The 25,113-nt window shown below is 45.0% G+C and overlaps 2 protein-coding genes across 2 annotated transcripts; one reads left to right on the top strand and one right to left on the bottom strand.

Moving 5' to 3' along the window:
- Positions 1-5,171: 5,171 nt before the first annotated feature.
- Positions 5,172-6,699, bottom strand: LOC137815800 (BTB/POZ and MATH domain-containing protein 4-like). Its single transcript, XM_068618912.1, has 4 exons — positions 6,305-6,699; positions 5,839-6,187; positions 5,475-5,754; positions 5,172-5,341 (listed from the first exon to the last, which is right to left on the bottom strand). The coding sequence occupies exons 1-4, from the start codon at positions 6,697-6,699 to the stop codon at positions 5,172-5,174; spliced, it is 1,194 nt and encodes a 397-aa protein (XP_068475013.1).
- A 15,616-nt stretch (positions 6,700-22,315) lies between these two features.
- LOC137815799 (uncharacterized) lies at positions 22,316-23,650 on the top strand. The gene has a single exon (XM_068618911.1). The coding sequence runs from the start codon at positions 22,316-22,318 to the stop codon at positions 23,648-23,650; it is 1,335 nt and encodes a 444-aa protein (XP_068475012.1).
- The last annotated feature ends 1,463 nt before the right edge of the window (positions 23,651-25,113 follow it).

Below are 25,113 nucleotides of genomic sequence, written 5' to 3'. Positions count from 1 at the left end.
TTACTTAGATCACAATTAAGAATGAAAAACACAATTTTTATGCAAGAAAAATGCAAAGCAACTTAATAATACAAAGCAATTAACTAAAACACAATTAAAGATTACTAGCTAGAAATCTTTAAAGCTAGGCGTATCCTAAGGTGAGGCTTCTAGACACTTAGAGCCATTGAAGACACACTCACCGTCTAATGCGTAATTATTCCACTAATTAATCAAGGTTTAATGCAATTACAATTCTATGCACTTCTTTTGCCTTTTTTTTTTACACTCCTTCTTGTTGTTACTCTTGCTATTGGCACCCACTCTTTGTGTATTTGTAAACTCACTTGCTGCTGCACTTTTGTTTATCCTCTCAAGTATATTCAAGTTAAGTCTTCAAAACAACACCTACTAAGTAATAATGGACTAACCACAAAGATTATCTCCACACTTAACGAAGCACCACTTTTGAAAACTTTCACCAACAATAGAGGTCAACAAACCTAAAGCAAAAAAACAATTCAATTTGGAATTGGGCAAAAACAAAGGGAGTAATAATGTGACAACTTGAAAGAGTAATTGAACAAATTGACAAGCAAGAAAAATAAGGTAACTCAACAAAAGGTGGCACACAAATTGAACCTAAAGAATAACATTAGAATTGGATTAATAAAATCAAAACAGTACTACTGGAATTTTGAGGTATAAAATGCGTGACTTAAAATATTTATGCTGAGCTGTATAGTTTGAATTTGAATTTGAAATTTAAATAACAAACAGTTCAAGATCTTAACTAAATTTTGGTGCTGGAATCACACCAAAAAAATCACCAATTAATTGGGATAAATGTTTCAAAATCACTGCCACTTCACCGTTTTTCTTTTGCGCCAAAATTGCACACTGATTGTATTTGATTTATAATTTTTTTGTATTTTGAATTTTGATTCACTTTTTTTTCACTTCTTTTTAACACTTCAAACTACTAAAATCCAGAGTTTCAGAATTTTTCTCCAACGCAATTAATTTTCACAAACAATTTCAGTCAGCACAGATTCAATGAAATAGAGGAATCCTATCCTGGAATTAAAAACAGAATTGAAAAACTTCAAAGACACAATGGAATTGATGTATAAGAACTTGTATGGATCTAACACACAAACATGAACTCAAATCTAAAAATAAAATGCACCAAAAGCTCAAACAATTCAGATTATAAATTGGACTCAAAATCAAATCAAGAAACCAAATCAATCAAGAAAAGTACTACTAGGATTTGATAACAATTCTTGGAAACACATGACTTTGACATAACATGTATAGATTCATAAAATCAAAAGACTAAAAAACTAAACAGTTTGCATCGATTAAATTATCAAGAAATACTCAAATCCTAACAAAATCAAAACAGTATACCCAAATACAAATGAATCCTACATAAAATTTGCAATGTAGAAGCTCAAGATAAATTTGAACATGTTTGCACCGATTGAACCAAAACAGCAACTAAAATCAAAATCAAGGCTCAATACAACAAGACAATCAAGAAAACTTGAAGAACAACACGAAATTAAAATGAAAAACAGAATAAAAAAGAGAAACAAGATGAAAGCACTTATCTCTTGAAGACCATGGCTCTAGATACCAAATGATAGGCACATGCTTTCATCCTATGGAGTAGACTAGTTGGTGGAGTTGTGGAAGCTCAATGACATGTTCATGGACAAGGCTCTCACATGGAGATGATGGTTGCCTTGGAGGTGAAGGATAAGTATGGGATGTGAGAGGTTCAGCCAACTCACTTTGGAAGGTGAAGGTTGAAGACTAACTCGCCTATCCTAGAGAGGAGGTAGACAAGAGTGACAAATTGGCACACAATTTGGGCAGCAATTTCACTCTATGATTAATATTTAAAATACAAGCACCAAGTACCTCCTTATATAGGATTAGAGGGTCGGATTTGTATAAGGAAAATGGTGGGAAATTTGAATGGAAATAGTTTGAATCTTGGCAGCTATTTGGAGCTCACATGGGAAATGTGACTAAGTGTGCTCCATGTGCTCCAATTAGATCTAAAGGACCGGCCCATGGTTAGATTAGGTTTTTCTAGAAACCCTAAACTAACCTAAGTTGGTTTTTAGATGCCTAAATTCAACCTAATTACAATTAGAGAAAATTACAAGTAAAAATCCTATTCTACTTTTGACAGAAAATAATTTCTATTCTACACTAAGCTCATCACATTTTGAACATATAGAGGAATGTCTCTCTGCCATCAGTAGGAGTTTTCCAATCCTTTTGAATTCTTCTAGCCATAGATCTTGTAGTTGGCCCGGATCCTTCATGTGTTGGGCTTGAGCTTGGGCATCTGCCATCACAACTTGTGCTATGTCTTAGAGAAAGCTGGCAGGTGGATTTGGATAAAAGATTTAAGTCACGGGTACTCTGTTAGTTCGGCTTATAGGATTCTTAGAGGTGGTCGGGAGAGGAATGGTCTGGGTTGTTTAATTTCTTTTGAAGGATTAAGGCTTTGCCCTCGGCCTAGTTGACCGCACGGAGAGTGTTGGAAAATAAGATTGCAACCAAGGTTAATTTACTCAGGCGCGGGGTTGTGTGTGCAGTTTTTGCGGGGAAAAAGAGGAGGAATATTTTCATTTGTTTTTTTACTATAGGTTATCTTGGTTGATGTGGAACCTTTGTTTTGCGTGGTTAGGTATTACGACGGTTGTTCCTTTTCATGGTTTTTCACACTTTTTGCAGTTTAGGTTGAGTAATGCTCCAGAGTCGGTAAATCTTGGCTTGGGTAATATTTGGATAGCAATAGTCAGTGAAATATGGCGTCATAGAAATAAGATAATTTTTAATGAGGGAGTTCTAGACTTGTCTGATATTTTTTCTCTGGCTCAGTTGAAGGTTTGGGCTTGGCTCACATCTAAATTTCCCTCAGCTAGTTTTTCGTTTTCGGATTGGTGTCTCACCTCTTTGGTTTGTTTGTATTCGCTTTAGTGGGATGTCGGAGGAAGTTTTTGTCAGGTTTTGTTAGGTTTTGTCAGGTTATGTCAGGAGCAGCTCTGTTTTTTAGATGGTTCAAAGGTGTTTTGCAATTAGGCTGCTCATACCTTTTTGTATAAGGATTGAATCACCCCTAAAGTGGTTCTTGTGTATATATATATTCTTGATTGTTGATAAAAAAAAGGAGTAAAAGTATTTTAATAACATTTTCATAAGCTTAACATCTTAGTGGAGTAAAAGTCATATTCACATGTTCATAAGCTTAACATCTTAATCTTATCTTATAAGAACTCCCTATTGAAATATATTGGTATAAAATTTAAGACATTTTAAAATTAGGGTTCATACATTTTTAAAAAAAAAATTATCTTAAAAACATAGTGTACTACCCAGTGACACGAAAGAGTTAATAAATCATCATTGTAAATTTAAACCACATGCATTTAACACATATCTCACTAATACTGAAAAGTAATAGATCCATGTTTTCATAGAAATCGACTTTATATTCGATAGTCAGGGGTATTCTTAGGCTAACTCAATACTTTTTTACTCATCTTTTTAATCAATTATCTTAAATTTCTTACTAATTTAAACGTCGAGATTTCTTTTACGATTAGATCATCCGTCGATTTTCAACTATAAAGTTCCACGATTCATTTACATAGTTTGAACGTCCACCTTAGATAACTCTAACTTATTCTCCGTAAAAAAACATATAAAAATGTAGATATTATAACACTTTTACATTTTAAAAAAGTTAAAAGAAATCTTGAAAAGTTACTATCTACAAAATTTGAATTAAAATCTTAGTAAATAACTTGCGCATGGTCTTTATTAACATTTTTTTTATAGTAGTTAGACGATCTCATGGTGTAGAACATTTAATTAAGTATAATGTATTATTAACGATAGACAGGTGGTATACGTATGTTTTTATTTAAGAAATTCAAAGGTCTGAAAGTTTAATTGTACATTTATTATTATCAAAATATAATTTATTAGAATCATCCAGTATGTCTGAATGGTCTTAAACTAGACATTACTGATCCTTAAATATCTTCAATGTTCTTTCCTAATTTTTCTTCTGGATTATTTTCCAAAGACCGATTAGTCGGAGAAGCTTCTTTCACCACATAACGTTTTAGTGACTGTGCATTCTTTCTACCCAGTTCTTTAGTTTCTTGCACAATCTTGTTATTCCGACAGTAGTTTCATAAAGAATATGCTGTCATTTTATATAATAGGCACAAAAATCAGGGATTCTCTCGTATTTTAGCTCACCAAAGAAGGCAAAACCCATCATGGCCACCAAATATGTTATTTATTTGAATTCTTAATGATAATTTAATCAAATATGTCTTTGAAGATTACATACTAAATACTTAATCAAATGTAATTTGGTGAAGAAATTTTAAAACACTATTAATGAAGGTAAAATTTAATGTATTTTCTCCTTATCAATAAATTTAGTTATCAACTGGTTAAATTGCTCCTAATTATTTGAAGTAAAGGAGCTGTTTTGAAGTAAAGGAGCTGTGAAAACAAGTTAATATTATATGGTCATCGAACTTTGAGAAATCATTTTATGAAATACAATACAAAAGGAGGAATAATATTCATAAATATTGATGATAAATAAACAGATTATTTTTTTAAAAAAACTCCTTGAAAACAAAATTTAAACATATTTAATTACGAAAAAAATGCTTACTTATTCAAACACTTGTCAAGATTTAAGTAGGATAAAAGATTGTGTTTCAACGTCAATAAAAAATTTATTTAAATTTCAAAAATATTAAATAATGTATTGTTTGCTCAAATTAAAGAATTTCCTCTCCTCCCATATAAAATCAAACTTTCTAGTTGCCATAAGATCAATGAAAAATTAAGTGTACCAATGGCATGAATTGCAAGATTTAGCTATATAAATGTTCATTTTATATTCTATTTAAATATTGACTTCTTCATATATTGTTCTAATTCTATAATAGATTGAAGGAAATATAAGCAGAATGAAAGTTTCTAAATAAATTATGAAACTTGTATGCGTCTTATTTAAAAAGCCTTGTAAGTAATACATATATCTTTTTTTTTATCAAGAGTACATCTTTGTCTTTGGAATCAACTAATTTCATTGACCATTCCAAATCTTAAAAGTAATCCCTAATAGATTGTTGTTGTTAAGCATCAGAAATGTGAATCTTTGAACTTTTACCTTTTTCTAAGGTTGGTGATTTCTTATCATCAGCCACAGTAAATTTGTCCAAGCCAACCGCAATGCTTAGGAGTTCTGCTCGCACCAACGGACAATTTTTCCTGAGATACTCCAAACCACCAAATTTCTTCACAGCTGCAACGGACAATGATGAAAGAATATATGAGAATCAACTTCCAAACATTAACAAATAATGCAAAAATCATGTTTTAGTTTAAAACATTCTGAACTTAAAACTCAATTTGACAAATTAAGTAGAAAATCTCACCATCATAGTTTTCAGTACAAAATTTTTGACAGATGGACTTCAACTCAGTAGCACGATAACGATATGCAAGAACCAGAATATATGGAACAGAATATATAGATATGTCACTACAAAATATTGATTCACACATGAGCTTCAATCTTGGCAAGTCAAACTTTTCCGCTGCAGCTAATAACTTTGCCGGAAATGATTCTGATATTGAAGAATAGGAGCATGATTGCCACAGAATGAGCTCTTCATCTTCCATTAGAGTGTCTTTGTATATAAAATGAAGCAAAGCCTAATAGACACAAGAAAAACATTAGATAATGAAGAAAAGTGGTATGAGATTACACATTAAAACTGACAAAGTAGCACATGCTACCTTGAAAACTTTAGACTCCATGTCATTGAGAACTATCACCATATCATCCTTTCCTAACCCATTCGAAAACCAGGTTTGAAACACTGTTGACCGAGTACCCAAAATAAGCTTGTGTGCACGAAACCTTTCCCCACCAACGGAGAAAGTAACATCACATAATTCCTCATAATCTAACATCATCCCTAAATCTTCTCCTATATCAGATTCAGGAACATGTATTGCGTTTAACATAGAAGAATCACTACACGACATCACCAGAACACCAACAGTACAACTGATCTTCAAGCAGTCATCCTTGATGAAAGTTGATGCCTCCAGATCTTTTCGTTTGAAAAAACGCTTATATCCCCTAACACATACAACAAAACCACTGAATCATCCATCATTTCATAAAATAACACAAGGTTCTCAGAGAAGAAAAAAGAAATGAACACATCAAACAAAGAAAATGTTGAGACGATCTAACCAAATGCAGCCACGGGTTTTGATAGTGTAAGGGCCATTCTCGAGGCTGCGACCGAAGTGGCTGTAAACCAAATGATTCCCTTTGCCGCTTTGGTCGTGCAACTTAAGTTCGAACAGTGCACGAACATCGACGCCCTCGGAAACAAGTGCCACAAAGATGGAAACATAAACACCATTGTCACTGGGAATCTTGCCGTCTGGGTAGAAGTATATGGTCCACTGGTGCCCTCCCACTGTAAATGTCTCGCTTGCAATGAATTTTCCAATGCCCATTCCCTTCGTTAGAGAGTAACCCTTCAACTCAAAATTGTGTGTCCCGTTCACTGTCTCCGTTACAGACAGTGAATCCGTCAGAGACGTCAGACCCATGCTGCTCTCTGCCATTGGGTCGTACATTGTCATTTTCTTTGAAAGAACAAGAAAAAAAGGATGTTCACAAAGTAGAGAGATGTTGTGTTTCAAATGTTGTCGGTTCCAATCAGTTCAATTTAGGGTTCCAGTCAGGTTCTTTACTTCAAATATATAGCAGCTAGAAGAGGAACAATGAAGCGAATAATTAATGACTTCAAGAACATATTTAGTTAGTTGCAGAAAAAAAAATTAATTTTACATTCATTGGTTTTGGTTCTGCATGAGACAACAGGTTTCGCTACAAATATCATCATAACCTCTCTTTTATTAATAATAAGTATTAAATGTTTGAATAACATATTCAATGTAATTAATTATTATTCACTGTTTAAATCATAAAAATAACATGTTTAATGAATTTATTTTCATGTATTAAATAATACATTTAATACATTTATTTAACACTCTTTAAAAAAAAATATTCACTTAACAACCCATTTTAATTTTTAATAGTATTATAATATACTATTGGAAATCCAAAAATTGAGAGGTAGGTGTATGTTATCCACATTTTTTATTTTTATCATATATTTATTAAATTGAATAAACAATGTTATTATTTGCATACTTATAGTAAAAATATAAATTTATAGTTTTTAATAAATACGAATACATATGAAAAGACATATAAATTATTTAAGTACACCTATTGATATATTGTGATTGAAACATAACCAACATAGTAGTTATATATGATAAATTTACAAATGTCATGTAAAATTATAACATGTATTTCTATATACAAATGTTCTAAAGAAGAAAGCAATAATTTGCAATGTCATGGTTTTGCAGTAATAAATAAATTGGTTTTTTTGACTATGATGAAGTTATTTTTTTTTGTTTTTACCAAAATGGGGTCCGTTTAAAAAAAATTACAAATTTAGGCAAGTCATGCCTAATTGGGACGACTTCATATGCAGAAGTCGTACCAATTAGGCACGACTTCTGCCATGTCATACTGATAGTTTATAATAGTGATAGACAATGATTTACAAGAAATTAGCATAAAAAAACTCGAAACTAGTTTTTTTGTGGTTGTTGCATGAATTTATTGTATATGTTTGATAGATGAGTCTTTAGATAGTTTATAATAGTGATAGACAATGATTTACAAGAAATTAGCATAAAAAGACTCGAAACTAGTTTTTTTGTGGTAGTTGCATGAATTTATTGTATATATTTGATAGAGGAGTCTTTAAATAGTTTATAATAGTGATAGACATTGATTTACAAGAAATTACCATGAAAACACTCGAAACTAGTTTTTATGTGGTAGCTGCATTAATATATTGTATATATTTGATAGATGAGTCTTTAAATAGTTTATAATAGTGATAGACAATGATTTACAAGAAATTAGCATAAAAACACTCGAAATTAGTTTTTTATGGTAGTTGCATGAATTTATTGTATATATTTGATAGATGAGTGTGTATAGTAGTGATATACATTGGTTTACAAGAATTTAACATGAAAAGACTTGAAACTAGTTTTTTTGTGGTAGTTGCATGAGTTTATTGTATATATTTGATAGATGTGTCTTTAGATAGTTTATGATCCTGCCGGCAACTCGAACGTGGAGGAATCGCTTCGTAGCACTCTCTGCCCTGTCCACGCGACTGCGTCTCCTGCAGAATCACCCTCAGAACCTTCTCTTGGATCTCCAAATGTGACCTGCAAAATACACAGACGGCGCCTCTAGCGGCCGTTTGCACTCCGACGATCAAGTTAGTTCAACAGAACCACCAGAAACTGGAAACTTAGTAAAAATGTGTATCTGAGAAAAACTTGCACTCTGTTTTTCTTCTCCTCCCTCCCCTCTTCTCACTCTCCCTCTGGTTCCTCCTTTTATCTCTCTTTCCCTGTTTCTGGGCATAACAGAATTCTGTTATGCTTTTCTGGCATGTGTCAGAACCCTGTCGTGCTTTTCAGAGACAGCGTACCTTCAGAATCAGCAATGGGGAACGTGAGAGTCTGCGCATGCCTGCGCTTGGCTGCGCCTGTCTGTACCTTTAGCGGTACGGAGTGCTCTTTTATCTGGACCGCGCCCCTCTCAGATGGTGACATGTGGAGGCCTGCAACTCACATCTAACCACACACGCGTCACTTACTGGAAGGGCTCTAGCGCCTCTCTTTGTCTGCCTAAGTTACGCCCTTGCGGAGTAACTTAGGATGCTTCTCTTATCTGGGTAAATTGCATACTCTTAGCAGAGCGTCGGGTGTGGCTGGTCTAGGCGCACTCACCAAACGTCACTCTCTGCGTAGGCGACTTACCCTTCGGGATGACACGCACGTAATGGGTTGAGGGAATCACCAATCACCGACTGGCTTACTAGTTCCCTCAGGCCACTCTCGTGCATGATTCCTTGAGGTGTGCTCATGCGAGGTCCATGCGTAACGCTCTCGCTGGGAACCTTAGTCCCAGTTTAACTGCGTGTAACACGAGACCCCGATGACAATACACCCGATGACTGATCAGTGTTTATTCGCTACTCGCGCTCTGCCCTCAGGCGCGAGTCTGGGAACTGGTCTGCTGGTGGTCACTTGGCTACTGACCACCGATCACCATTCTGGGTGATCTATCCCCCGACCCCTCTGCCGCCTGATCTGTCGGTGGTAACTTGGCTACTGACCACCGATCACCTCTCTTGGCGATCGTCCCCCTACCTCTCTGCCACCTGGTCCACGTGTCACCCTGCGAGTGGTCCACGTGGTTCTCTGATGCTGATGTCATCGACTACCGATGACCGATCGGATCACAAGCCCCCCAGTCTCGAGTCGAGAACTCGTTCTCAGCGAAGAGACTAAGTGGTCGTGCCCTCAGTCCACGTGGCAAGTGGGGCCGCCTCACGTGCCACCTCACGTGCTGCTTCTTTAACGTTTGGGCTTCCTTCCTTAATCTCGCGACACGTGGCACCATCAACGGCCAGCGTTGTGCGTCGCTAGCGCTTCTCTTATTCAAAATGGCGCGCCCTCCCACTGTTCCTCCATCTTCTTCATTTGACTCCCAAACTCTCCGCGAACTTTTCTTCTGCGCACCCATCTTTCTTCGAATTCTCTGTGATCCCATACTCCTACGATCATTCAAAGGTATGGTTTTTCTTTTCCCTGGCCCCCTTTTGGTCATCTTTACTGATTGCATTTACCATTCTAGTTATCATGCATTCACCGTCCCTGTTTTTCTTCTTCTCAACCCGCGCTAGGGTTTTTCTCATGTTTCCGTTTTGACTTCTGCCTCCCCTTCTTTCTCCTTTACCTGGGCATTTCTTCCTCATTCCCCCTCTATGTTTTTCACCGAACCATCCATCACTCTCTCCCTTTCTATTTCTGACCCTTCGTTTTCCTCCATTGCAGCTATCTCTCGATGGCTCGCTTGAAGCATACCGCTCGCGTCCTTGCCTCTTCTTCTGGTGCACAGCCCTCCGCGAGTGCACCAGCTTCGCCACCGCCTGTTGTCACCTCATTCCATGACAACGCCAAAGTCTATGACTGGGCCCCTCTGGCATTGCTATCTGAAACGTCCATCTTGCTACCTGAGGACCATCTTAACTCGCTTCTGAGCCACGACCCGGATGAACCCTCGTGTTCCATAGACAGGGAAAACGACTTCCACATCCGAGTCCGCATCCCTCCCCGAGGGATGCCCATTTGCGCTGACGACAGGGCCACCAATGGGGTGCCCTTCGTTTTTGTTTACTCCGCAATCTTCAAAAGGTTGAGGCTGCGACTCCCCTTCACCTTCTTCGAGAAAGAGCTGATGATGGAGTTGAACGTCGCGCCCTGCCAACTCCACCCCAATGCCTGGGCCTTCATCCGGGCGTTTCAGATTCAGTGCAACCACTTTGGGCACAACGCCTCGGTGGAGGTGTTCCTCTACTTCTTTGAGGCGAAGAAACCAGGGGACAGGTTCTGGGTCAGCCTGAACGGGGTTGCTGGACGGGTGCTTCTGGGCCTGTACCAACAGTCCTTCAAAGACTGGAAGGGCAGATTTTATATGATATCCGCCACCCCACAAAGCCCTCATCTGCTCGAGGGGTACCCCCTCTACTGGGTTCCCCAGGTTCAATTTAAAAAACCCAAGGACCTCGAGACCATGGCCCCTTACGAGCGCGAGCTGTGTGGGCTGCTCCTGGGGGCTAAGTATGACTCCGCTCGCCTCATCAAGGATGAGTTTGATGTGGTTTCCCTGAAGAAATATATAGGTAGTTCCTTCTCTGCCGCCCCTTAGGACATTTATACCTCCTCATGCATGCTCTCATACTTTTCACCTTGCTTGCGTCTTTTAGCTGTCTAAATTTCCTCTTTCTTGCCTATGCAGATTCAATGTCAGGGAAAGATAGGAGGTTGGCGGTGTTGGAGCTCGCTAAACGCCGAGTGGCCAAAGGGACTGGCTCTTCCTCTTCCACCACCGAGCCAATCGAAGCCCATCCGCTCTCGGTCGCGCCAGCCGAAGGCCCCGAGCAAGGGAAAAAAAGGAAAAGGCTGGTGAAGGCTTCTTCGCTGGTACCGGCTGCTGCCGCTGCCTCAGTGGAAGAGGAAAGCTCAGGCTCCCCCCTCATTCACCGCCAGAGAAAGAAAGCAGTGGCTGAGGGGGTCTCGTCTCTCCAGCCTGGAGGGATAGAGGTGGTAGAGGTAGAGGAAGGTTCACCACCTCACTCTCCCCCTACCCGACCGGCCCCAGAGCCCGCATGCCCACCTTCTCCTGGCCAAAAATCGCCCCCAACCTCTCAACCGCCAACTTCCTCCCCAGCAGGCCAATCACCTGGTCCATCCGCTCACCCTGCTGGGGGTGTTTCTGCTCAAAAAGAGTGTGCCCCGCCTCCAACGACAATCTCCACCGCCAATGTTGAACATGGTGGGTCTGGCTCGCGCCCAAGCAACACTGGAGCCAACCATGAGAACTTCAGTAGAGTTATCTCCATGGTGCGACAGCACATCAGCAATGGGGAGCTCGTCGACTGGAGCGGGGAGGAGATAGACGCACACCTTGCCAAGCAGGTGGTGCTCTCGCTGGAGTTCTCCACCCAGCATCGCAAGCAGAAAGCCCTGGAGAAAAGGGTGAAGGAACTTGAGCACGACAACGAGTCGCTGCACAGTGACCTTGAAGCCGCTCAGGGGTCTGTCGAGCTGATGCGAGGCATGGTGGAGAAGGCCAGGAGGGAGTACTTGCTGCAGGTCCAGGAGACCATCAAGATGGAGATCTTGATGGGGCAGACTGTTGGTCCTCTGGACTGGAAGGTGGCAGAGTTACAGGCTGAGAATTCCTCTTTGCTCGAACGGAGTCAGATGGTGGAGGAGTTACAGGCTGAGAACTCCTCCCTACGCCAACAGGATTCTCAGCGGGTGGAGATGCTCAAGGCCGCCAAGGAGGCAACTGCTGCCGCCGAAAAGAAGCTTGAGGAGGCAGTGGGCAAGCTGTCTGAAGCTGCCTCCTCCCTTGCTACCCTTACCACGCAGAGGGATGCTGCAGAGGCTTCGAGGCGAAGTCTGGAGGCGGAGAAAGAGGACTTGATGAACGTGGGCGTCGATTCCCTCATTGATGGATTCGAGCTGGCGCTCGAGCAAGTCCGCTGCGTCCTTCCAGAACTGGACCTTGCGCAATTCAGCATTCATCACTCGGTAGTAGATGGGAAACTTAGGCCTCCTACTCCCTGAATCTCTTCCTTTTGTAATTTTGACTTCTTCTGTACAAAGTTTCATTCTGTAACCTTATGTTTCTGCACCATTCAACTCTTTGTAACTGACAATTGTATGAACATCTCTGGTGATATACCTTGGTTTCAATTGCTCGATTTTCCTTTGTACTTTCTTTGGACTCCACTTACCTTTATGTGCGCGACTAACTGTTAGCTAGTTTAGGTTCAGCGCGATCTTGGGCTTTACCTTTCCTTTCGCACACGACTAAGTGTCAACAGCTTAGGCTTAGCGCGATCTATTTCTCTTACTCTTTGCGCGCGACTAAGTGTTAACCAACTCAGGCTTAGCGCGATCGGCTTCTCTTACTCTTTGCGCGCGACTAAGTGTTAACCAACTCAGGCTTAGCGCGATCTGCTTCTCTTACTCTTTGCGCGCGACTAAGTGTTAACCAACTCAGGCTTAGCGCGATCGGCTTCTCTTACTCTTTGTGCGCGACTAAGTGTTAACCAACTCAGGCTTAGCGCGATCTGCTTGATCTCGAATGGCTGTTCCCTCAGCTTGGTGTTTGACAGTTCTCGTGCGCTGCTTTGTACTACTAGCCAATTACTGACGACTCATCGGTGATCGCTCTTTAGTCCTTACTTAGCTTTCTCTGTCGCTCTAGCGCTAAGTGCATAAAGGACCTTGACATCGATTGCTCAAAGTGAGGCCTCATCTTGGGGAAGAGGAAGTGTTTCTCGCTAACCCCTTTCCCTTTCCCCGAGGTCATCACCCTTTGGCGGGTTGAGTCGCTCACTCCCTGTCTCACTCCTGGGGTGAGAAAGGTTTTCTGACTGAGAGTTTTACTGGGCCAATATTAGTGCATGCCAAGTGGGTAAGGACGTTTTGTCAAAACCTTTCCTTTCCTTCTCTTGGTCTTACTAGCATCCCTGGCCTTTCAAACCTTTCTGCTTGCGCTCACACCTGGGGTGAGGAAGACTCAGATCGGTGCCAGCACTTGCGCCTAGGGCAAGTAGGGCCTAACCAATCACCTGCACTTGCACCTGGGGCAAGGAGGATTTTAACCTTAATACTTGAGAACACTTTATATGCTGGAAATTTTTCTCTAATTGGGTGGCCTCGTTAAAAACCCTCTTTAGGGAAAAGAGTGCCACCCTTGTCTGTTCAACTGTTTCCACCACAAACAAAGCATGTGCCTTTTAGCGTGAGAACGCCATTACCGTACAATTTTAACTGAAATAAAATTTTAAATGGGTGGCGTTCCACGTTCTGGGGATTGCTCCTCCCTCCAAAGTCTCTAGGCGATAGGCTCCGTTCTCTAATGTCTCCACCACTCTGTACGGGCCTGTCCACTTCGGGGATAACTTATTCTGCATGTCATTCTGATGCGCCTTTCTCATCACCAGATCACCTTCCCAGAAGCGCCTGGGCCTCACTTTAGAGTTGTGCCTCCGCTCTACTCTTCTCTTCACGGCTTCAGCACTGACTCTGGCCTCCTCTCGCACTTCGTCTAGCAAATCTAGATTCACCTTACGCTCTTCATTGGACTTTTCAGCAATGAAGTTCAAAAATCTGGGGGAGCTCTCCTGTATCTCTACAGGAATCATGGCGTCTGTCCCATAGACAAGGCTGAAGGGTGTCTCATGGGTGCTGGACTGTGGGGTGGTGTGGTAAGACCACACAATTCTGGGGACCTCCTCTGCCCAGCCTCCTTTGGCCTTGTCTAGCCTCCGCTTCAGCCCCCTGAGCAGCACTCGATTTGCTGACTCCACCTGCCCATTTGTTTGTGGGTGCTCCACTGATGCGAAAACCTGTTGTATCTTTAGCTCTTCACACATCTTTCTCAACTGATGACTGGTGAACTGGGTGCCATTGTCAGAAACCAGCCTCTTGGGTATTCCGAAGCGGCAGACAATGTTCTTCCAGACGAAGTGTTCGACTTTCTGTGCAGTGATGTGTGCAACTGGCTCTGCCTCCACCCACTTAGTGAAATATTCGATGGCCACAATGAGGAACTTCATCTGCCTTGTCGCCAGGGGAAAAGGTCCTAGGATGTCAATCCCCCATGTATGGAATGGCCACGGGCTATGGATGGACCTCAACTCCTCAGGGGGCGCCTTGTGCCAATCTGCATGCAGCTGACATTGTTTGCATCGCTGAGCAAACCTTATGCAATCCTCCTTCAGCTTCGGCCAGTAGTACCCCGCGCGGAGTACTCTACTTGCCAAAGCGCGACCACCCACATGGCTTCCGCACACCCCCTCGTGCAGCTCAGACATGAGTCTGGTGCACTGCTCGCCGTGTACACAGATCTGCACAGGGTGAGAAAATCCAAATCTAAATAGGCTTCCATCTATGAGAGTAAACTTACTTGAACCCCTCTTTATTCTTTTGGCCTCTGCCAGATCGAGCGGGAGCACACCATCTTCTAAGTATAGCCGGTATGGCGTCATCCAGGTATGGGGTTCCTTCTCCGCGTGGACCTCCATCAACTCACCGATCTTTGAGGGTCGCGATCTCACCCTCGGCGCTCTCAGCGTCTCTTGAGTCAACGACCGATGACCGATCGTTAGACGCTCCATTGACTTGTATACATGAAGCACCTGGTTGTCTGATACGAACGCGCGCGGCACCTTCAGGGTCTCCTGAATGACAGTCCTCTGCTTCCCCCCTTTGCCCGAGCTGGCCAGCTTGGCAAGCAGGTCTGCTCGGGCGTTCTGCTCTCTTGGTACATGCACTAACTCAAACTCGGCGAAAGACGTCTTCAGGAGCTGCACATACTCCAGGTAGGCTGCCATCTGGGGGTCCTTTGCTTGGAACTCCCCGGTAACCTGCCCGGTGACCAGTAACGAATCGCTCTTGGCCAGCAGATTTCTTGCTCCCATTTCCCTTGCTAGCAACATTCCCGCGATCAGGGCCTCGTACTCCGCCTGATTGTTGCTAGCTTTGAAGGCGAAACGGAGGGACTGCTCAATCAGTACCCCGTTTGGCCCTTCCAGGATGACCCCAGCACCGCTTCCTTGCTGATTAGAGGAGCCATCCACCGATAACACCCATCGAAAATCTAGCCCTTCTGCAGGTGTCGCGATGGATGATAGCTCGACTACGAAGTCCGCGAACACCTGCCCCTTGATCGGTCCTCGGGGCTCGTACTGAATATCGAATTCCGATAATTCCACTGCCCACTTGACCATCCTTCCTGCCACATCAGGTTTCTTCAATACATTCTGGATAGGCAGATCAGTCATAACCACCACTGTGAAGCTGTGGAAATAATGCCTGAGTCTTCTGGCTGAGAATACCACCGCTAGAGCAGCCTTCTCGAGGGCCTGGTACCTGGTTTCAGGGCCTTGCAGCACCTTGCTGACGAAATAAACAGGCCTCTGGGCCTGGTCCAGCTCTTGCACCAGGACTGAACTGACTGCCCTCTCCGTAACAGCAAAGTATAGACGGAGAGGGATGCCTACCTGGGGCTTTCGCAAGACTGGTGGGCTTGCCAGATATCCCTTCAACTTAATGAAGGCCTCCTCGCACTCCTGCGTCCAGAGAAATCTGCTGTTGCGCTTGAGACACTGGAAGTATGGGTGACCTTTCTCCCCACCAGCAGACATAAACCGGGACAGTGCTGCCAAGCGGCCGGTGAGCTGCTGCACCTCCTTCACCGTCGTTGGGCTCCTCATCGCCACGATCGCCGCACACTTCTCCGGGTTAGCTTCGATTCCTCGCTCTGTTAAGAGGGTGCCCAAAAACTTCCCAGCCTCTACACCGAATATGCATTTCTCAGGGTTGAGCTTCAGCCCATACTTGGCAATGGTGGTGAATAGCTCTTCCAGATCAGCTGCATGATGCTTCTTCTCTTGGGACGTAACCACCATGTCATCTACATAGGCGTGCACGTTCCTTCCCAGCATGGGCGAGAGCACCCTATCCATGAGCCGCTGGTAGGTAGCCCCCGCATTCTTCAACCCGAATGGCATGACCTTGTAGCAGTAGCAAGACCGTTCCGTCATAAACGCGGTCTTGCATTCGTCCATTGGGTGCATCCTGATCTGATTATACCCTGAGAAAGCGTCCAAGAAGCTGAGTAGCTTTCCCCCCGAGGCGCTATCGACTAGAGCATCTATACTGGGTAAAGGGTAAGAATCCTTGGGGCAGGCCTTATTGAGGTCAGTGAAGTCCACGCACATTCTCCATTTGCCGCTTGCCTTCCGCACCAGTACCACATTCGCTAGCCACTCGGGGTACTGGATTTCTCTGATATGCCCTGCGACAAGGAGCTTCTGCGCTTCGTCGTGGATCACCTTCCTCTTCTCCTCGTTGAATTTCCTTCTTCTCTGCCGTACCGGTCGAACCATGGGGTCCATTGATAGACGATGGCAGAGGAAATCGGGGTCGATTCCTGGCATGTCGGATGATGACCATGCAAAGGCATTCATGTGCTCCTCGATCACACCCATGATCAGCCTTCGCTCTTCTTCAACGAGGGATCCCCCCAGCTTGAATTTTCTTCCCCTGATGTCCACCTCGACCCATCCTTCAGCTGGGTGGGGCCTCCTCTCACTGGCAATGACCGCTCTCGCGATCCCTGACTCGCGAGGAGTGATCGTGCCTTGTGTCTCCCTGACCGCCAATCGCTCTCCGCGCACGCCTGGTGGTGGTTTTGTGGTGACGTGGCACACACTTCTTTTTTGCTTCAAACTGTTCTCATAACAGCGTCTTGCCTCAGCCTGATCCGATTTGATGGTTATCACGGCCCCTTCCATCGACGGCAGCTTCAACTTCATATGCCTTGTCGATGGTATTGCGCCCAGTCTATTGAGCGTTGGCCTCCCCAGCAGGACATTGTACGCGGAAGGGGCGTTCACCACCAGGTACTTTATCCTTTCCGTGCGGGCTGCCGTTCCGTCGGTGAACGTTGTCCTCAGCTCGATGTATCCCCGCACTTCTACCTGGTCCCCTGCGAAACCGTAGAGACAACCAGTATACGGTCTCAACTGATCAGGGGACAACTGTAGCTTGTTGAACGTTGGCCAGAACATGACATCCGCCGAGCTTCCTTGATCCACGAGTACTCTATGCACTCGTCTTCCTGCTGTGATGAGAGAAATGACCACATGGTCGTTGTCGTGTGGGACAACGTCTCGTAGGTCAGCCTTCCTGAAGACGATGTCCACCTCAGGGTAATGACTCTCATCCACTGCATCTACCGCCATCACAGATCGAGTGTATCTCCTTCTTTGTGAAGCTGTGCATCCCCCACCAGAGAAGCCTCCAGCGATCGTCTGCACTTCCCCATGCACAGGGACTTCATGCTGTTGCTCTCCAGTTTGGGATCCTGACGCGCGATCACCCTGTGGCTCACGCAGGTAATCTGCTAGAAACCCAGACTTCACCAACTCTGCCAGTTGGTGTCCCAGCGCCAAACAGGAATGAAGTGTATGTCCAAAGGCCTGATGAAACTCACACCATTCATTCTTTTTCCTTCCGAGTACCTTGTCTGTCTTCTCTGGTACTCGTAGTCTTGCTGCTACGGCAGGAAGGGCGATGAGGTCCGCCAACCCCACCATGAAGTTGTATCTTGGGGGCGCGTTATTCTCCCTTGCACGCCCCTTACTCTGGTCTTTGCCTGGTGCATAGGGACGAGGTTTTTCCCGCACCTTCTTCCCCTCTTTGGCCTCATGCACCCTCGCTTGCTGCGGTTTTCCTTGCCCTCCACGCGGTCTGGGTGGTGCAGCACTTCCCCTCTTCTCAGAAACTTCTGTTTCTGCCGCTATGAGCGCCACCGCACGCCGTCGGATCTCTGCAAAGGTGCTGGGATGGCTCCTGATGAGAGACTCACTGAAAGGGCCAGGCAGCACTCCCTTCTTAAACGCGTGCACAAGCATGTCTTCATCTTTGCTGGGTAGTCTAACCACTTGAGCTCCAAAACGGTTGAGGTAGTCTTTCAGCGACTCCCCTTGGTATTGGCGTACGTCGAACAGGTCGTAGGACACCACTGCAGGCGCCTTGTTGACGATGTATTGTTCAATGAAGAGCTTCGAGAACTGAGAGAACGACGTGATATGCCCTTCCGGTAAACTCACGAACCACTCCATGGCGATTCCGCTCAGTGTGCTCATGAACATCTTGCAGTATACAGCGTCTGAGCCCCCAGACAACATCATCTGGGTGTGGAATGCCGTCAGATGCGCCTCCGGGTCTTCTACCCCTTTGAACGACGCTTTTACCCCCACCAGGTTGGAAGGCACCATGGTTCCCATAATCTTAGGGGAGAATGGCATGGGAAATGCCCTTGGAGGTGAAGGATGCCCAGACACCCTTTCGTCAACAACGTGCTCCCTCTGCGCCTGCAGCGTTCTTCTCAACTCTTCGTTGACACGATTCAGTTCGTCGTTCCTGCTTTGCGACGCGGCCAACTCCGTCTGCATCCTTTCTTGTTCGACTTTCGACGCTGCTGCGTTATCCTGCAGCGTGCGCACCATTTCCAGGACCTGCGCCATTGTCACAGCTCCTTCATCAGCGGATGGCGCGGGTGATGGTTGTCTGTTTCTAGGCATCTTCTCTATCAGAGGAACTGATAAAACTCTGGTGAGCTTTAAAACTGTGGTATATATGGGACAACGATTCACTCGGGCCCCACGGTGGGCGCCAAATGATCCTGCCGGCAACTCGAACGTGGAGGAATCGCTTCGTAGCACTCTCTGCCCTGTCCACGCGACTGCGTCTCCTGCAGAATCACCCTCAGAACCTTCTCTTGGATCTCCAAATGTGACCTGCAAAATACACAGACGGCGCCTCTAGCGGCCGTTTGCACTCCGACGATCAAGTTAGTTCAACAGAACCACCAGAAACTGGAAACTTAGTAAAAATGTGTATCTGAGAAAAACTTGCACTCTGTTTTTCTTCTCCTCCCTCTCCTTTTCTCACTCTCCCTCTGGTTCCTCCTTTTATCTCTCTTTCCCTGTTTCTGGGCATAACAGAATTCTGTTATGCTTTTCTGGCATGTGTCAGAACCCTGTCGTGCTTTTCAGAGACAGCGTACCTTCAGAATCAGCAATGGGGAACGTGAGAGTCTGCGCATGCCTGCGCTTGGCTGCGCCTGTCTGTACCTTTAGCGGTACGGAGTGCTCTTTTATCTGGACCGCGCCCCTCTCAGATGGTGACATGTGGAGGCCTGCAACTCACATCTAACCACACACGCGTCACTTACTGGAAGGGCTCTAGCGCCTCTCTTTGTCTGCCTAAGTTACGCCCTTGCGGAGTAACTTAGGATGCTTCTCTTATCTGGGTAAATTGCATACTCTTAGCAGAGCGTCGGGTGTGGCTGGTCTAGGCGCACTCACCAAACGTCACTCTCTGCGTAGGCGACTTACCCTTCGGGATGACACGCACGTAATGGGTTGAGGGAATCACCAATCACCGACTGGCTTACTAGTTCCCTCAGGCCACTCTCGTGCATGATTCCTTGAGGTGTGCTCATGCGAGGTCCATGCGTAACGCTCTCGCTGGGAACCTTAGTCCCAGTTTAACTGCGTGTAACACGAGACCCCGATGACAATACACCCGATGACTGATCAGTGTTTATTCGCTACTCGCGCTCTGCCCTCAGGCGCGAGTCTGGGAACTGGTCTGCTGGTGGTCACTTGGCTACTGACCACCGATCACCATTCTGGGTGATCTATCCCCCGACCCCTCTGCCGCCTGATCTGTCGGTGGTAACTTGGCTACTGACCACCGATCACCTCTCTTGGCGATCGTCCCCCTACCTCTCTGCCACCTGGTCCACGTGTCACCCTGCGAGTGGTCCACGTGGTTCTCTGATGCTGATGTCATCGACTACCGATGACCGATCGGATCAGTTTATAATAGTGATAGACATTGATTTACAAGAAATTAGCATGAAAAGACTCGACACTAGTTTTTTTGTGGTAGTTGCATGAATATATTGTATATATTTGATAAATGAGTCTTTAGATAGTTTATAATAGTGATAGACATTGATTTACAAGAAAATAGCATGAAAAGACTCAAAACTAGTTTTTTTGTGGTAATTGCATGAATTTATTATATATATATTTGTACCATCCTGTCCCCGGGCTTTGACCAAAGTCAAAGTTAAAGTAAAAGTCAACGTATGGTGGGGCCCCTCAAGGGACCCAAGGAAGAAAGTCAACGAATTGACCGCTTGAGGCGTCGCCAATGTAGGCGTCGCCAGGTGTGGGCGTTGTCAGGATAAGGCGTCGCCAAGATGAGGCGTCGCAAGGTTGGGGCATCGCCGATGTAAGGCGTCGCCAAGTTGAAGCTTCGCCAGGTTAAGACATGGCCCAGAGCAGTAACAAAGAAAATAGAAAGGTGGCTTCAAGGCCATAGTTCTAGTACCAGCAAGGAATAACCTGACTCGTGAAGTACCCACACCACCTTAGGGAGACCCCGGGATAGATACGACCCATGAGAGGGTCATGCCCGGGGGTGAACCAGGTTCATGGTGCGAGAGGAAGGTAGATACACTCCCAGGGAGAATGACTAGAGGTCAGGCAAGGGGGGGGTGCATGAGTTGGCACCCAGAGAGCCACCCCACGCGCCAGATGCAATTCGAGGAAAGAAGACTCACACAATGGAATAACCCTAAATTGGGTTACGGCGCTGTGAGGCCCTCTGCGTAGAATAGCGATCAAGTCAGAAGAACACGTGGCAATAAGAACATGTTCATCAATGTTTTAGTGAAAGTTTGCTAAGGTACGCGTTAATTTAGTTTACGTATCAAATGTTTCAAGGCACATTTTTATATGCTTTCAATGTGCTTTAACGCGCTTTAAATGCAGGAGGTGTATAAAAAGGGGCCTTGGGATATTTGAAAGTGATCCGAGTTTTAACCCAATTCTCACAGTTTACACAGAGCCCAAAAACCCTAGCTGTTTCACGGCGCACCCACTGTGCGCACAGACAATTAGGGCAACACAACATTAGTTACACAGTACTAGCTATTCAGTATTTCGACCACCTTCAGAGCATCCAGTCACGGTGTTTGATACGGAGGTGCGTCACCCTTTGATGTTTCTCACCAGCTGACTTGATCGTCGGAGTGAAAACGACCCCTTTGTTCACTTCTTTTCAGGTACTCACGAACGGAGTAGAACGAAGGTGCCCTAGCTCGTGAGGACAAGCCACACATAAAGACAACCTTGGTCAACCGGCGGGAACATTTGGCGCCCACCGTGGGGCCGATATAAAACATCAGTCCCATAACACAGTTTTCCAGTTCCAGTTGCAGTTTCCAACCCAATTCCAGTTCTCAAATCACAGATAGTCAAGAAGGCTTCCAGAAACCACGAACATGAGACCCGCACGCGCTAGGAGTGAAGAGATGACCATGCAAAAACTCATGGGAATGATGCAAGGGTTTCAAGAAGCAATGGCAGCATCAAAAGCGGAGTAGGAGCGCATGCAGGCGGATCTCACAGCATATCAGGCGAGAAACGATGAGCTCCACCGCGCCAACGAGCAGCTACACCGCGGATGGCGCGACGTAGACGAGCCTGAGACTGGCACCCCACCAAGAGAATTCTCAACACCATTCTCATAGGAGATCCTAGAGACAACAATCCCCAACACATTCACGGGGCCCAAAGTAACCTTCACAGGGATGGAGGACCCTGAGGCGCACCTCACTGCGTTCTACATGCAGATGATGCTGGTAGGCGGTTTTGATGCCGTAAGGTGCAAACTCTTCATGAGCACTTTGACTGGGATGGCCATGGATTGGTTCATCAGCCTCCCAGAGGGTCACATCACGTCTTTCACACAGCTCTCGCGGCTATTCAAAGAGCAGTATCTAGCTAACAGGGCCCCACCCCCAGTTTCGTACGACCTATTGAACGTGAAGCAGTATCAAGGTGAGACCCTGTAAAAGTACATAAGCCGCTTCGGGGTGCAAGTGGTGAAGGTGGGTACCACAGACGAACCCATGATCGTGTACGCATTCAGGAAAGGCGTGTGTCCTGGGTCCTTCAGCAAGTCACTCAATCGCAGCCGCCCCAAGACTTTTGCTGAAGTAAGGCGTCGGGCGGTAGAACACATTGCCTCTGAGGGTGAGGCATACGAGAACTGCACGACTGCTGCACCCACACGTCCAAGAGCGCAAATGCGCACACAACCTGCTAGGGTCCACGAAGCCGCCACAGAAAGAAAGAACCAAGACAGGAAGCGCACCTACGAGGCAAGGAGGGCCCAGCCTAGGGGTCGAGCAGAAGTAAGGAGAGAGGGAAATAGACCTCTAAGGCACAATTTTGTGGTGGAACTTAAAGACCTCATGGTGGTGCCCAACATAGCTGACAGGTTAAGGCCACCGGTGAAGTCTGACAAAGTGCTGGGACCTCACAAGGAGTCGTGGTGCGAGTTTCACGAGGCGTTTGGGCACCATATTAACAACTGCTTGCTGCTGGGCTATCAGTTGGATGAGCTTGTGAAGAATGGTTTCCTAAAAGATTATCTCGCTGGGTCTACTACAACAATGGCCACGGCGACACCAGAGGAAGGTCAAGCGCACGAAATACTGACTCACGGAGAAGTACACACCATTTCTGGCAGCTTTTCCGGAGGAGGACCCACCGCCTCTCAACGTAAGAAATATGTGAGGTCAGTAAGTTCAGTTGCTGAGGAATTTTCGGATGACCTATGGGAGTCAGACCTCGTTTTCACAAGGGCTGACTTGCGGGATGACATCCCACACGATAATGACCTCGTTGTCATTTCAATAGTCACAGTAGGAAGAAAGGTATATAGGGTTCTCGTCGACCAAGGCAGTTCTGTAGACGTCATGTTTTGGTCGACCTTCAACAAGCTACATTTATCCCCCGACCTGCTGAGACCCTATACTGGATGCTTGTATGGGTTCGCAGATAACCTAGTGGAGGTACATGGTTACCTGAAACTGAGGACGACGTTCATTGATGGAGTGACGTCGCGCACAGAGAGCATCCGGTACTTGGTGGTTAACGCCAACTCAGCCTACAACAGCTTGTTAGGCAGACCTGCCTTGAACAGATTAAGGGCAGTGTCCTCCACACGCCACATGAAGATGAAGCTACCAGATCTTAGTGGCAAAGTAATCGTAATCAAGTCAGATCAGGAAGAGGCCCGTAAGTGCTATGAAAATAGCCTGAAGACAAAGAGAGGCATGGTCATGGTGATTGAACGACCAGCAGTTTTAGCTTCGCAAGTAGAGTTAGAACTAGTGCAGGAGGTGACGTCCGCAGAGTCCACGCTTGTCAAGGCCATACATGCAGGGGCGAGCCTATAGAAGATGCATGCACAGAAGAAAGATACAGTGACACCTCGCCAATGGAAGAAGTATACGGAGAGGCCTCGCCCACGGAAGAAGAGTCAGAGGAGGCGATGCTCGATGCATCCAATTGGGCGACGCCTATAGAAGAGGACTCCATGAATGAGTCCCGCTCAGAGAACGTACAAAATGAGCAACCCCAACCAGTAGACAACGTGGTGGAAAGACAGATAGGGGGTAAGGTGTTCAAATTAGGACGCTTCTTGAACCTGGAAGAACGAGAAGAGGTAGCTGCGGTGATCTCGCGCCACCTAGATGCATTCGTGTGGACTGCGGCGGACATGTCAGGCATCGACCTAGATTTTTTGTGCCACCATCTTACCATGGACGCCAAGGTTCGCCCTGTGCGACAAATAAGGAGGAAGTTCAACGAAGAACGATGCCTCGTCGTTGATGGAAGAGGCCCAAGCACAAGCCCACATGCAAGCCCACCAAAGGATAGATTTGGGCCAACCATAGAGTTATGGCCAAGAGGATCCAAGAAGACGTTCTTTTACTTGTTCAAATGCCATAAACTCTAGTGTAGAGTAGACTTTAATTTCTTGTCAAAATTAGCATCGGAACTTCATTTGTAATTTTCTTAGAATTAATTTTGGCACCTAAAACACCAACCTAGGTAAACTTAGAGTTTCTAAAAAAACCTCTAAATTTACCAAGGCCGGTCCAGAAAGCCCATGGAGGGGGTGAGCATAAAAACTAGACACACCCCTCCCCATGTGCTCATTTGTGCACCCATGTGCCATGTGCACCCATGTGCTTCACATTTACATTTCATTTGGCTAGCATTAGGGTTGCATTATGGTCCTCCTTAGCCTATAAAAGGAGGAGCCTACACCTTGTATTTTCAAGTTTATTGTGAGTAAAGTTATGCTGCCATTTTGTGCCAAGCTTTGCTTCTCCCTAGAACTCTAGGCTCTAAACTTCACATCCTTCACTTCTCCTTGGGCTGGCCGAACCTCCCAATATTCATACACCTCATGCACCTTCAAGATCAACACCACTCTTAGGAGGATCTTGCACACACACATCCATAGCTTCCGCACCATATCTTACATGATTCAAGAAGACCTTCATGAAATTTGCCATCATTTGGTATCATGAGCTTGGGTTCTTCAAGATGAGTTGCTTTTGGTCTTTCCATTTCTAGTTCTTCTTTATTTCATGTTGTTCATCTTATTTCCATAATTGTTTTGCTGTTTTTTGCATTTTAATTTGTTTTGGTGTGCTATTTGGAAGATCCAACTGAAGCACTTTTGTTCAATTGATCTTGAACAATTTCTTGTGCAAATTGTGATAGGATTCCATACACCTTGAGTTGCTGTTTTTCTTTTAGGAATTTGAGTCTTTATTGCTTTCTTATTTGGTTCATATTATGCTTTTGAGTCTTTAATTTCTGAATCCATATATGTTTTGTCAAGTCA

The sequence above is a fragment of the Phaseolus vulgaris genome, chromosome 1, assembly GCF_000499845.2.
Source record: "Phaseolus vulgaris cultivar G19833 chromosome 1, P. vulgaris v2.0, whole genome shotgun sequence".
Lineage (NCBI taxonomy): Eukaryota > Viridiplantae > Streptophyta > Magnoliopsida > Fabales > Fabaceae > Phaseolus > Phaseolus vulgaris.
Note: the sequence above shows the minus strand (reverse complement) of the source record. Positions and strands in the feature narration are given on the sequence as shown.

What these genes read in the sequence shown, in the direction of transcription:
- LOC137815800 (XM_068618912.1), bottom strand. Translation starts at nt 6,699, where the DNA reads ATGTACGACCCAATGGCAGAGAGCAGCATGGGTCTGACGTCTCTGACG. An exon ending in AAAACCCGTGGCTGCATTTG is followed by an intron (nt 6,188 to 6,304) that starts GTTAGATCGTCT and finishes TGTATGTGTTAG; the next exon opens with GGGATATAAGCGTTTTTTCA. An exon ending in TGGAGTCTAAAGTTTTCAAG is followed by an intron (nt 5,755 to 5,838) that starts GTAGCATGTGCT and finishes TGTGTCTATTAG; the next exon opens with GCTTTGCTTCATTTTATATA.
- LOC137815799 (XM_068618911.1), top strand. Translation starts at nt 22,316, where the DNA reads ATGATCGTGTACGCATTCAGGAAAGGCGTGTGTCCTGGGTCCTTCAGC.